Source organism: Geotrypetes seraphini, chromosome 7 (assembly GCF_902459505.1).
Source record: "Geotrypetes seraphini chromosome 7, aGeoSer1.1, whole genome shotgun sequence".
Taxonomy (NCBI): domain Eukaryota; kingdom Metazoa; phylum Chordata; class Amphibia; order Gymnophiona; family Dermophiidae; genus Geotrypetes; species Geotrypetes seraphini.
Genome location: NC_047090.1, coordinates 27,753,529 through 27,767,721, shown reverse-complemented (window position 1 = coordinate 27,767,721; position 14,193 = coordinate 27,753,529). Strand labels below are relative to the sequence as shown.

The 14,193-nt window shown below is 42.2% G+C and overlaps 1 protein-coding gene across 4 annotated transcripts in view; it reads right to left on the bottom strand.

Annotated features, from left to right (window-relative positions):
* The window catches only part of CDK17 (cyclin dependent kinase 17), a 220,656-nt gene that overhangs the window by 79,382 nt on the left and 127,081 nt on the right, over positions 1-14,193 (bottom strand). For all 4 annotated transcript variants that reach the window (XM_033951159.1, XM_033951157.1, XM_033951156.1 and 1 more), the window contains 2 exons: positions 12,218-12,343; positions 4,186-4,242 (listed from right to left, as the gene is read on the bottom strand). In XM_033951159.1, the coding sequence (XP_033807050.1) occupies positions 4,186-4,242; positions 12,218-12,343 (183 nt within the window). The remainder of the gene's footprint in view (positions 1-4,185; positions 4,243-12,217; positions 12,344-14,193) is intronic.

Sequence of the window (14,193 nt, the reverse complement as noted above, 5' to 3'; positions counted from 1 at the left end):
CACTAGATGTTCAATGCTATACTCTGTAATTCGCTGTCTGTACAGTTTCTCTTCATTGTAAACCACCTAGAAGTCGCAAGATTGTTGGTGGTATATAAGAATAAAGTTATTATTATTATTATTAGATAGAGTTTCTGGGTCTCTAGGTGAATTGCTTAAAATGCAGTGAGCCTAGAAAATTAGATTACCTCGTTCCTCTAGGGGGCCAAGGTCTGCTATCCGGTAAGAATTTTGGCCAATGACCTGTCATACTAATTATGAGATCATTCAGCCACTTTCCAAATAACATCTTCCCTTTGAAAGGCAGCTTACTCAGCATAGTCTTAGATGCTAATCACCCGCCCATTGGCTGATCCAGAGTAGAGAATGAAACGGGGACCGTTTACCGTGGTAAACCATGGTCCGCAATCTGTAGTAATTTGGTTTGTTCAGTTTTCACGATAGTGAAGGGGATATTTGTAAAGGGGAGGGGAGACAGGGGTTTTGTTGATCGTTGCTTTGTTTTATTTGTGTTTATAAAATGACAATTGTACTGAATATTGTTTATTTTTATACTTTAATAAAATAAGTTCAATATAAAATCATAACTATTCAGGGCTTGGGCTGATGTGATCAGAAAGTTTGCGGGGTGGGGGTAGGGCGAGGACAGGGCAGGGTTGGGGACCGAGCTCGCAGGGACAGGGTGGGGACAGGGACGGTGATAAATTTTTTTCCCCCGCATCATTCTCTAATCCAGAGCATTCTATGGGCCAAGATGGAATAAGCAGAAACTTTGCTCATAATTCTGATATAATATAGTGCACTGGCTACATAATCTACCCCTGCTTGAATAAGCTGGGGAGAAGGATCATCATCTATTGACAGACTCTGCCGCAACCTAGTATGGCAGGCACGGGTCACAAACAGGGCTACTGCTACTGCCTTAAAGGCCAAAGCCTCAAACTGTCTTAGAATCATACCTGCTGTGTGATCCTGTGCATCCTTCAAAACCACTCTTCCCTTGCTTGGGACAGAGGCGAGTTTAGTCACCTTGGCTACCAGGGAATCCACTTTTGGCTGTGTAAACAGCTGCTGACATTCTGGAACAACAGGATATAGCCTTACCATGGTCTTGGCTACCTTTTAAGGATCCCTCAGGAGCATCCCTGTTCTTTGTGACTATACATTAATGTCAGGATGCTAGGAAAAGGATGTGGGCTGAGACTTCACGTTGCTTATAACAGAACATTGTGTGTTCAAAGTTGTGTGTGTGTGAGTTGGGGAGGGGTTTCTAGATTTAATTCCCACAAGGAATCTGTAATTATTTCCAGCAATGCCGTGAACTTAAACAGGGAGTGGACAGACTGGCCATCGACCTGATCCAAGGCTATTACCACTTCCTGGGTACAAGCCCCTATTTGGGATCCTGCATCACCCATCAGGGAAGCAGTATACAGACAGTAAAGGCATAGAATCAAACTCTCTGTCTGCACAGTCCAGATTGGACTGGACATAATCCTCTTGAACAGGACCCTGTTCCGAGGGAAGCGCGTCCCCAGTGAGCAAACTTGCTTGCGCTACCTCTGTCGTGCCCACATGCAGTCATTATGAAATCAGACAATTTAAATAGGTTTACCAGAAGAGATTCACAAAATCAGGGGTGAACCCCTTCCAAGGTAGCTCTGGGACCCCCATGGGAGAGTTCAGCTTCCTTCTCTTGGGTTCTGTGGTGTCTGCACCTCTGTGCTCCACCAAGCTGCTATCCCAGGAATTACCTTACCCAGACACAATCCTCTGTGGCTCCCCAGCCCTAGAGACATCCAAGGGAGCTAAGCTTGAAGCTCCCATCAACCCCCCCTTCACTTGCCCCATGGCGCACAGACGCTTCTCAGCCAGCCTCCAGAGCAAATCTGCCATAATATAGGGGTATTAAGTTCTGAGGAGTCCATAAACAACAGCTTTTCTGAAGGGGGACGGAGGAAAAGGCAGTTTGTTCATCTGCTGATTGAAGCACAGCAAGAGCAGCAAACTTCTTATCTCAGAGCAAGCCGATGAGAAGTGATTTTGAAAAAAGAAAAAATAATTTAAAAAAATTAAGTCACATTTCTCAGAGATTTTTTGACCGGTGGTAGTATCTAAAACCCCTCAATGGTGCTTTTCAATTGACTCAGCACTAGGGGCGTTTTGAGGTCTTTTTTCCTCTGTAGAGGTTAGAATTGTGCATCATTTGCAACAAATTAGTGCTCATTACTTTCACATTATCTCACAATTGACATTTGAACACTGATCAAAACTTCATATTTGATATAATACCATTCATTACAGTGACATGAGCCATCTAAAAATAGACAGTTCTTCCATTAGTACACAAAATTACATTATATTAAGGTTATAGTACAAAAAAGAGAAAAAGATACATTTTTTATGCAACAGAGTACTCATTCAGAAGTAACTTTTCTTTTAAAAACTGTCTATTTTCCTTTGATTATGATCTAGAGAAAAAGTATCCACAGAGATCTCCACCTGCTTATTCTGTGGGCACCTTTTGTCTCCAGTCTGCATTGTTACATACCCAACCCGGCTCACACTTGGGAATGCCTCTGCTCAAAGTTGGTAAGAATACGGAGGGTAAAAGGGTTCTGAAAATTTCCCTCTAAATGAATATATACATCCAAATATATACATATATATATCTAACATAATAAAACGCTAAGCGCGCATGCGCACTCCTACCTGCGTGATCCGTGATCCATGGTCCGTGGCCAGGAGTGCGCATGCGCGCTTACAATGGCCCCACACTCGCAGACACCAAGATAATGTTGCGGTCTAGCTGGCTCCCTTAAATTTATTTTAAAGTTCAAAGCTGCCGCCGCAGCTCCTCTCACAAGCCGTACCTGCGTCAGAGAAGGCTTCCGATGCAGGCGGGGATTGTGAGCAGAGCCACCGCAGCACCTTTAAACTTAAAAATAACTCCGGCAAGGGACTAAGGGAGCTGGCCAGACCGTGGGAAGGGGGGAAGGGGAAATGCTGCTGCTGCACAGGGACATGGAGGGCGAGGGAAATACCGCTGCTGCTGCACAGAGAAGTGTGTGGGAGGGGGAGAGGGAAATGCTGCTGCACAGGGAAATGGAGGGGGAGGGAATTCTGCTGCTGTGGCTGCTGCACAGGGAAGTGGGGGGGGAAGGAAATGCTGATGCTGCACAGGGAAGTGGGGTGGGGGAGGGAAATGCTGCTGCACAAGGAAGTGGGGTGGTGGAGGGAAATGCTGCTGCACAGGGAAATGGAGGGGGAGGGAATGCTGCTGCGACTGCTGCATAGGGAAGTGGGGGGAGGGAAATGCTGCTGCTGCACAGGGAATTGGGGTGGGGGAAATGATGCTGCACAAGGAAATGGAGGGGGGAATGCACAGGGAAGTGGGGGAGGGAAATGCTGCTGCTGCATAGGGGGCAGGGAGAGAGACACATAGAAAAAAAGACAGACAGACATTGGGAGGGAGACAGAAAGAAAGGAAGAAAGACACAGGGAGAGAGACAGAAAGACAGACAAAAGGGGCCAGGGAGTGAGACAGACAGAAAGAAAGACAGCGGGAGGGAGAAAGACAGAAAGAAAGAGACAGGGGTAGGGAGAGAGACAGAAAGAAAGACAGACAGACATATATTCTAGCACCCATTAATGTAATGGGCTTAAAGACTAGTATACACACACACACATATCTATATCTATATACACACACACACACACATATATACAGTGTTCCCACAGTCATTCATGGTTCGCAGTCCCATTCGCAGATTTTCCGACCACGAATGACCGGGCAGGAGAGGGCAGCCGCAGGAGAGAGCAGCCGGAGCGCCGGCGAGTGAAAGAAATCACTTGTGATATGTTCCGTCTGCCTCTTCTTGCACTGTCAAAGCAGCTCCTGATTGGTAAGGCCCTACTTTGGTGCGGGAAGAGGCAGTCGGAGCATACCGCGAATGATTTCCTTTACTTGCTGGCGCTCTGGCTTCCCTCTCTGGGTGCTCTCTCCCATCTCCCCCGCTAAAAACCGTAATTGCGGTTTTTCAGCATTCACGGGGGTTCCTGGAATAATATCGGGGGAGTACTGTGTATATATATATATATATATACACACACACACACACACACACATATATATACACAAAACAAAAAATAGAGCCACAATAAAATGAAATGCTAAATACTAACCTCCCCAAGTTTTTCCAACTTGACATAGGTTTCCATCTTTCCAAATCCAATTTCAGACTGTAAACAGGAGAAAACAGCATGAATAGGGAGCTAAATGGATCAGCCACCAGCAAACATGAGCCATATTTATGAAGTATATACATCCCAAAACAAGTCCTAGCTTGACAAATTCAATGGATATGGCTTCTAATATATACAACATATCTGAACTCGAAAGAAAATGAACAATTCTTGACCAAGGTTTTAAACTATCACACTAACCGGACCCTTGTCCAAGGTCTTGTAACCTCATGCTTAGATTACTGTAATCTATTCCTAACTAGTATCCCTCAGTGTCACATCTCCCCCTTGCAATCTGTACAAAACTCTGCTGTGCGACTCATCTTCTGCCAAGCTTGCTATGCTCATGTTAGCCCTCTCCTTAAGTCACTTCACTGGCTCCCTATCTGCCATCACATACAGTTCAAAATCTTATTGCTCACCTACAAGTGTGTTCATTCTGCTGCCCCTCAATATCTTTCCTCACTTCTCTATTCTTAAAACACCTCCCAGATAAGTCACTCTTAACGTTACCCTTCTCCTCTACTGCCAATTCCAAACTTCGTTCCTTTCATCTAGCTGGAATAAATTACCTGAGTTTGTCCGTCAAGCCCCTTCCCTTATCTAAAAGCAGATTGAAAACCCACCTTTTTGATATAGCTTTCAATCCTCTGCCCTCCAACCCAGCCCGCTGATTAACAGTTCCCCTTAACTGTATCCATGGCATCCTGTTTGTCTGTCTTGTTTGTTTAGATTGTAAGCTCTTTCGAGCAGGGACTGTTTTCTTACTCTTTGTGACTCTGTATAGCACTGCGTGCGTCTGGTAGCGCTATAGAAATAATTAATAGTAGCAGTAGTATCAGCGAGATGATGGTGCATTCTATGTGGAATATTTATCATCATAAACTGTGGGTCACAAATTTAAATGACCAAGAGCAATGAGTTTTGTCTTACATGGTTAAACTTAGATATTTCAATTTTTGAGGAGTGGCATGCAGAAACATAGGTGGGTGCCCTACCAACTGGTAATGCACCATATTTGTTTATAAATCCCTCTGTAATCCTCTACCCTCTCTTCCCCTTCATCCCTTTGTATTTCCCCTCAGCTTATATTGATTCACCATTTTGTCCACTGTGTGTCATAATTAGATTGTAAGCTCTTACGAGCAGGGACCGTCTCTTGTGTATTTAATGTACAGTGCTGTGTGTGTGTCTGATAACGCTATACAAATATTAAGTAGTAAGAACATAAGAACAAAAGAACATAAGAAACGCCTTCGCCGGATCAGACCTAGGTCCATCTAGTCCGGCGATCCGCACACGCGGAGGCCCAGTTAGGTGCTCCTTATTGGAGACCCGGATTTCCCGTATCCCCCGATGTGATTTGCAAGAAGGTATGAATCCAACTTGCGCTTGAAACCCAGAACAGTAGTCTCTGCCACAACCTCCTCTGGGAGAGCATTCCAAGCACCCACCACTCGTTGTGTGAAACAGAACTTCCCGACATTTGTCCTGAACCTGCTGCCGCTCAGTTTCAGGCTATGACCTCTTGTCCGTGTCACATCTGAAAATGTCAGTAATGCTGTTTCCTGGTCAATTTTATCAAATCCTTTTAATATTTTAAAAGTCTCTAACAAATCTCCTCGCAGTCTTCTCTTTTCGAGGGTGAACAGTCCCAGTTTTCTGAGGCGTTCTTTGTAGTTCAAATTCTCCATACCACTGACAAGTTTCGTGGCTCGCCTCTGCACATTCTCCAGCAGAGTTATATCCTTCTTAAGGTATGGAGACCAGTGTTGGACACAGTATTCTAAGTGTGGTCTGACCATTGCTCTGTAAAGTGGCATTATGACGTCTTCCGATCTACTCGTGATCCCCTTCTTAATCATGCCTAACATCCTGTTTGCTTTCCTCGCCGCCGCCGTGCATTGAGCTGATGGCTTCAGGGTTCTGTCTATCAGTACCCCCAAATCCCTTTCTTGTTCGCATTTGGCTAATGTCACACCCAATATCCTATATTCATGTTCTTTGTTTTTCTTTCCCAGATGCATTACCTTGCATTTGTCTGCGTTAAAATTCATCTGCCACTTTATCACCCACTTTTCCAGCTGGTTCAGATCCTTCTGAAGATCCTCGCAGTCCCTTTGAGAGCCCACTACCCGACATAGTTTTGTATCATCTGCAAACTTGATTATATTGCTTGTTGTCTCCTCTTCCAGGTCATTTATAAAAATATTGAACAAGATGGGCCCAAGAACAGAGCCCTGGGGCACGCCGCTAGTCACATTCTCCCAGTCCGAGAATTTCCCATTTATGCTTACTCTCTGCGTTCTGTTCTCTAACCATTTGCCGATCCATCTGTGCACTTCTCCTCCTATTCCATGACTTAGTAATTTACTCATAAGCCTTGCGTGCGGGACCTTGTCAAATGCTTTCTGGAAGTCCAAGTAAATTATGTCCACTGGTTGACCACTATCCATGTGTTTGTTCACCTTCTCAAAGAATTAAAGTAAATTTGTCAAACATGACTTCCCTTTCCTGAAGCCGTGTTGACTAGCTCTTATTAGGTTGTGATCTTCCAGATGTTGTACAATGTTATCTTTAATTATTGCTTCAATTAGCTTCCCAGGGACCGATGTGAGACTCACAGGTCTGTAGTTTCCCGGTTCACCTCTTGATCCTTTCTTGAAAATTGGGATGACATTTGCTATCCTCCAGTCGTCTGGTATTTGCCCGGTTCTAATTGACATGTTAGCTAAGGATTATAATAGTTCCCCAATTTCCACCTTAAGTTCCTTTAATACTCTCAGGTGAATTCCGTCCGGTCCAGGGGATTTGTCATTCTTTAGTTTGTCAATCTGAAAGTATATCATGTCCAACTCCACATTTACTGTTGCGAGGCTTTCCTCTAAGCCTCCGGTGAATATCCTCCCTGCTTCTGGCATTGTTGCAGTGTCCTCATTTGTGAAGACAGATGCAAAAAATGAATTTAACCTATCGGCAACCTGTTTGTCTTCTTTAATTGACCCTTTCCTTCCTTTGTCGTCGAGAGGGCTCACTTCCTCTCTTGCTGGTTTCTTTCCTTTTATATATCTAAAAAAGGGCTTAAAGTTTTTGGCTTCTTTCGCTATCTTTTCTTCATAGATTTTTTTTGGCGTCTCCTACCACTATATGACACTTTTTCTGGTCGCTTTTGTGACAGTTCCAGGCCTCCGTCATTTTTTCTCGTTTCCATCTTTTAAATGATTTCCTCTTTTCCCGCACTGCATCCTTCACCTCTTTGGATAACCAAGCTGGTTCGCCTTTGACCATTTTTTGCCTTCCTTTGGATATCTTCGATATGTAAAGATTCTATGCTTCTATGATGGTGTTTTTCAGAAGAGACCATGCTTGATCAACTGTTTGGATTTGTGTTTTCCCCTTCTTGAGCCGTTTTTTAACCATGGTTCTCATGCTGTCATAATTCCCTTTTTTGAAGTTAAAGGTTGTGGCTTTAGTCTTGATTGGTTTCCCTTTTCCGATGGCAATGGAAAAATTGATCACATTGTGATCACTTGTCCCCAGAGGGGCCGTAACTTCTACATCTGTTGTCCTTCCAGTAATGCCATTCATGACCAAGTCCAGGATTGCGTTTCCTCTTGTCGGTTCTCCCACCATTTGTTCAAGGAAGCAATCTCCTATCATTTCCAGGAATTTTGACTCTCTGCCGCAGATTGACGTTGCCAGTTTCCAGTCTATCCCCGGAAAGTTGAAGTCCCCCATGATCGTTACATTTCCTGATTTACATCCATGGTTGATTTCCTCCATCATTTCTTTGTCTGTTTCCTCAATCTGTCCCGGGGGTCGATAATAGAGGCCAATTTTTATGTCTGTTTCTTTATGTCTGGGAATCTTTATCCAGAGGGACTCTAGTTTACCATTTGTTTCCGTATCCCCATTTGTATCTGTAGTAGTATTAGGGTTGGGGATGAGTGGATTATAGAAGCAATGCCAAGTCGTAACCACAGTGGCAAAAGCTTCATATTATAAAGAGTTGCTTACTACCACACATGAGAATTATCCAATTACAATATAGAGGTCAGAATAAAATTGGAGAAAGGGCCTGTACCTGTTCCCAGGTTTCCTTATGTTCTTGACATAATTCTCCTCTGAACTCTCTCTATCCCTTCTTGTTCTAAAGTCATGTGAAAAAATTAGGACACTCCATTAAAAATTCAGTTCTTTCTTAAGAAATGTTCACATATCGATGTCAAATTTTTTTTTTTTTAAATTTATCTCTGGAAAAGAAAATGATGTAATTGCAGATATACAACAAAACTTTTCCTTGATTTACACAAAGAACAAAAGATATCCACAAAAATGTGTATACTAACTTAGGAATAAATTAGGACACCCCCACGTATCTTCCCACTTAAAGTGGCTCAAATCACAGACAGGTGTATCACATCAGGTGCACATGATTAGAACATCGTTATTCAGCATTTTGAAGGAGGTTTGCCCTACTTAAACCTCTGACATTTAGTTTGGTGTGCTCATGATTGCTGCGGTGAGAGTAAACAACATGGTGAGATCAAAAGAGCTGTCTGAGGCCTTCAGAAAGAAGATTGTAGCAGCTTATAAGTCTGTTAAGGGATTGTAAAAGATCTAAAAAAAATTGACATTAGCTATTCCATGGTCCGGAAAATAGTGTACAAGTAGAGGACTTTCCAAACAACTGCCAACATGTCCAGGTCTGGCCGTCCAAACAAGTTGGCCCCCAGAGCAGACCGCAAGATGCTAAAAGAAGTCTCCAAAAACCCTAAAATGTCATCAAGGGACCTACAGCAGGCTCTTGCTACTGTTGATGTGAAAGTGGATGCCTCTACAATCAGAAAGAGATGACACAAATTTAACTTGCTGAGGAGGTGTGCAAGGAGGAAACCGTTGCTCTCTAAGAGAAACATCAATGCCAGACTGAAGTTTGCCAGAGAGAATGTAGACAAAACACCAGGACTTCTGGAATAGTGTTCTATGGACAGATGAGACTAAAATTGACTTATTTGGACACAAGAAAAGAGGACATGTTTGACATACACCAAATACAGCATTCCAGGAAATGAACCTCATTCCAACTGTGAAGCACGGAGGTGGAAGTGTCATGGTTTGGGGATGCCTTGCTGCAGCAGGACCTGGCCAGCTCACCATCATAGAATCCACCATGAATTCTACTGTGTATCAGAGGGTGCTTGAGAAACATGCGAGACCATCTATAAGAAAATTATAGCTGAAGCGGAACTGGACACTGCAACACAACAATGACCCAAAACATACCAATAAATCTACCAAGGACTGGCTGAAAACTAAGAAATGGAGAGTCCTGGAGTGGCCAAGTCAAAGCCCTGATCTTAATCCCATTGAAATACTGTGGGGTGATTTGAAACAGGCTGTACATGCAAGAAACCCCTCAAACATCTCACAGCTGAAAGATTCTGCATTGAGGAGTGGACCAAACTTTCCTCAGACCAATCAATGTCAGAGACTGGTAGATGGCTACAAGAAGCGTCTCACTGCACTTATTTCAGCCAAAGGGGGTAACACTAGCTATTAGGGTGTAGGGTGTCCTAATTTATTCCTCAGTTAGAATACATAGAGATAAATAAAAAAAGATTTGAGATCAATATGTGAACATTTCTTAAGAAAGAACTGAATATTTCATGGGATGTCCTAATTTTTTCACATGACTAAGTTCATTTTCAAAAAGATTTTCTATAGTTTGAGCTAAAATAGACCATTTTCTTCAAATTACTCTTATCATTATGCAGTGTTCTTACTATTCTAATACTTTCTATACATTTATATCCAAATTAGGTTTAAAAGCAAGGTGTATGAAACTAGAAACTTCTACTTATTTGCTTATCCAAAAATTAATGGGTGTAGATATAAGACCTTCTTAGATAGGACCCTAGCATTTCAAGCTGGTAGGCAACAGTTTTGGTTAGGTAAATGTATTCAGCAAGCTATGTTATCCTATTGCAGTTTTCGGAAATTAATTAAGACCACTTTGTTTGATAAGTTTATTACTTAGTGAGTTTTATTATTGAAATTCTATTTTACAAATATTTGTATTTTTTTACTGTATTATTGTATTTCGCTGATTGTCCAGCTCTTTTTAGTGTAAACTGCCTAGAACTTTGGTTATGGCGGTATAAAAGAATAAAGTTGTTATTATTATTATTAATTTAACTACTGATTAACCACTCAAATGGCTGTTTTGTGATTTGAAGGCTATGTGTCCTTTTACTAAAGCGTGCCAAGTAATTAGCATGAGAATTTGTGTACACCGCTAGCAACACATGTGTGATAACTGCTATCAAGGCAGCAGGATAGCCTGCTGCATAGTGTATTAAGGGGCAGGAAATGGGAATGGACTGTTCATTGCAATTAGTACAGACAGCTTTACTGTGCATGGGCACTTGTGCAATTAGCTTGGATGCACTAATTGTCTCCTAAAAATGAAGCAGTAAATTCTCAATTCATTTACTGGACAATAAAGTACTATTTATTCCAAGTAGTAACTATATGGGAACATGCTGGAATGTCTCCAATGGTTAACACACAGGCTTTACACTTAGCGCACATTAATGTCTGTATTTAACATTTGGTAAACAAACATTAACTCTGGTAAAAATGTCCCTTGGCTGCAATTTTTTTATGTCCCTGTTCCTAAAAGCATATTGAAGGGTGACTTATATTCAACGATGAGCGGTTTAAACTAGATTATTTATTCAGTGAATTACTTTAACATACTTCAGACCTAAAAATTCAAAGTCATATTTTCCCTGTACTTCAAGCAACCAACGAGGCTCACAAAAAGAACAGATTAAATTATTCCACAGTCTATACATAGCCCCAAGAGCTAGTCTCGTTGAGCATAGTAAACACTGGGCTGGATTGTCCGTGTTGATCACCCATTGGTATAGTTACCAGATTTTGCATCTGGAAAAAGAGAACAATGTGTGGCCCCGCCCCATTCCGCCCCTACGCAAATCTTCTCTCTTCGGGCCGTCTGGAGTGTATGTGCAGATGTGATGACATCACATATGTGTGCAACGTCACATCACCGCATCGCATCCGCACATGCAATCCAGGCTCGGCTCCGATCTCAACAGCTTTTCAAAACCCAAAGTGTCGGGTTTTGAAAAGCTGTTCAGACTTCCGGTCAGTCCTCTAAAAAGAGGACATGTAAGGGGTAAATCCAGAAGTCTGGTAAACCTACCTATTGGTGACTGAGACAGCAAGTCTAGGAAGGATGAGGGAGAAGGGTGCAAGTTGCAGGAAATAAGAGGCTGGGAGGAAGGGGCAGGGGATAGGTGATTGGGAGGAACAATTTTAAACTTGTGCTTCCCGCCGAAGGTGAGGGTCAGGATTGCGCAGGATAGCTTTTAAGGTGGGCTGGCTAGGAGGGTATTTCAATGAGCAGCTTCTAGGGGCATGGATCTTTTTCCTTTCCATCAGAGACAGACTGTCACCCATCTGCCCACCCTAGCTGGCATGAACACACTGATAGAGGAATTCATATGGGGTAACTGTTGCAGCTCGTGGTATTCCCAAGCTACAAGGTATCTTGTACAAGGTATCAGGTCTTAAAGCTCGCTGAGCGGTATCTTAAGGGTCAGGTGACCTGAAAAAGGCATGGAGGTCCATGCAAACCTGAGGCCCTAGCTGACAGGGTGGTGCCAGGGATCAGGTCAAAATGCAATGTGATGAAAGGATGTAAGTAAGGCCAGTCCAGATCCAGTTGTTAATTAGAACTGTGTTTAATTGGAAAAGCCTAAGTAATTCTAATTGGGCAATTCAGTCCTAATATGCAAATTCAGGCCACATAAACAGTCTGAAGCAGGTTCAATTTCTACACCAAGAATAACGGGGTTTTTTTTTTGCTTTGGATTCTACTTTCTGTTCAGCAAATATAATAACATCAGTTAATCTGGAAAACCTACTTAAGAAAAAGACTTACTAGTGAAGCTCGTCGAGATCGCCTACTCATTGGCTGATCAAAGGGTGGGCTGCTAATCTGGAGCTTTTCTAGGTATCCATCAGGTATCCTTATGTCTGCAGGCAGTGAGAGACGCTTATTCAGATCCTGAAACAAGCATGTAACATTACACCTGTTTATCATTATTCAGTGATGCAGTCTCATACTTTAGAGGACGTTAAAGAGTAATAGTTTACAATTCTATCCACAATGAAAAAAAGACTAAGCCCACATCTTGGGATGAATTCCTCCAAACTGGAAACTATGATACATATACATTACAACGGAGGTCCAGTTACATAAGATTATTTGGTTAATAAACAGGAAATAGAAAGTATAGAGAGAATGTAAAAGTTATCAAAAAAATATGTTGCTGGCATGGAAAATCATTAAATATAGAAAACAGATTGTCTCCTCTTTTCTAGGGAAACAAAGAAAAAATAGAAGTACCACATGTAAACTCAAAACACTGCATACAGCAAAAAAGCAGAATTACTTACCATAACAGGTGTTATCTGGGAACAGTAGGCAGATATTTCTACATGTGAGTGATATCATCCACAGAGCCTGATACAGACAATGCTAAAGTGCACTGTCACTTTAAGCTTTAGAAAGTTTTAGGACAGTCCCCACCATGCATGTGCATGCCTTCCTGCCCGACGTTGGCTTGCGAGCTCGTCGATTTTAGGTCCAAGTGAAGAAGCCAACAAGGGGATGTGGGTGGGATGTGAGAATATCTGCTTTCTGTCCCTGGATAACACCTGTTGCGCTAAGTAACTATGCTTTATCCTAGAACAAACAGGCAGCATATTCCCTAATCCCAAGGGATGTCGTTACAAGAGATTCCCCAACTATCCTTCCAAGTAGGAACCTGGAACAACACCCTAAGCAACCTCCTCTTGAATTCCTCGACATACCAATCTTTCAGAAAAGCAATGAAAACCCACCTATTTGACATATTTGTTTGAACTTCCTTCCTTCAAATCTGTCTTCTCCCTCCAACTTCTCCAATCCCCCCTCTCTCACCTACCCTCTTTTCCACCCAAACTCTGATACTCATGTACAAGCTACAACCCTCTTCTCTTAGATCTTCCCTCACCTTGTAATCACTGTTAGCTGCAATACTGTGTACACGCACCTTCTTATCATGCTGAAATACTGTATATCTGTACCTTGTAACCACTTTGCTCACTGCTTCACTGTAAACCATCTCAAACTGAATAGGTATGACGGGATATAAATAAAGCTATTATTATTATTATGTGGGACTATTATTATTATTATGTGGGACCCTAGATTACTGAATGGGATAGTTGGCCTACAAATAAAACATAAATGTGTAGTGCTCCACCCAAAAAGCAGATATATTGTCCGATTCGAGCAGGTGGAGCTGTAGCATGAAATGATTTTATAACTCTGATATGATTTTATAAATTTTGATGGACTTTAAAGTTCAAGCAGGTGGTTGGTAGGGTGCAATATTGGAGGGAAGTACATAGAGGACCTGAATAAAGAATGGCAAATATCTTTTTGGTCTATTTGACAAGGCTAGCAACATTGATGGTACAATGGTAGACATTTTGTAGGTGAAAACCTGATTGATCCTGTGAAGAATCTTTTAAAACTTGTCTGTGACGAGGAAGAAAGCTGTTGATACATGGAAATCGCAGGGTTTTTTTGTGTTTTTTTTTTTTTGCAGTTCAACAAATCCAGGAGAAGATTGACTTCTATAGAGAGAAAGTGAATAGCCTTGGAGCTATGGTGATGAAGTATCCCCCAGTTCTTAAACATACCTTCTTTTAGCAGATTGGGAAGAGGCGATTTAAGAAACTCCCGAGGAGGTTCATCAAAATCTAATGCCTCAAGGAGTTCCGCTGTAGGCGCAATGTATGACTCCAAGCAAACAATCGTGGACTAGACGATATGGAGGTCTGAAGATTGTATGTGCAGTGAAGAAG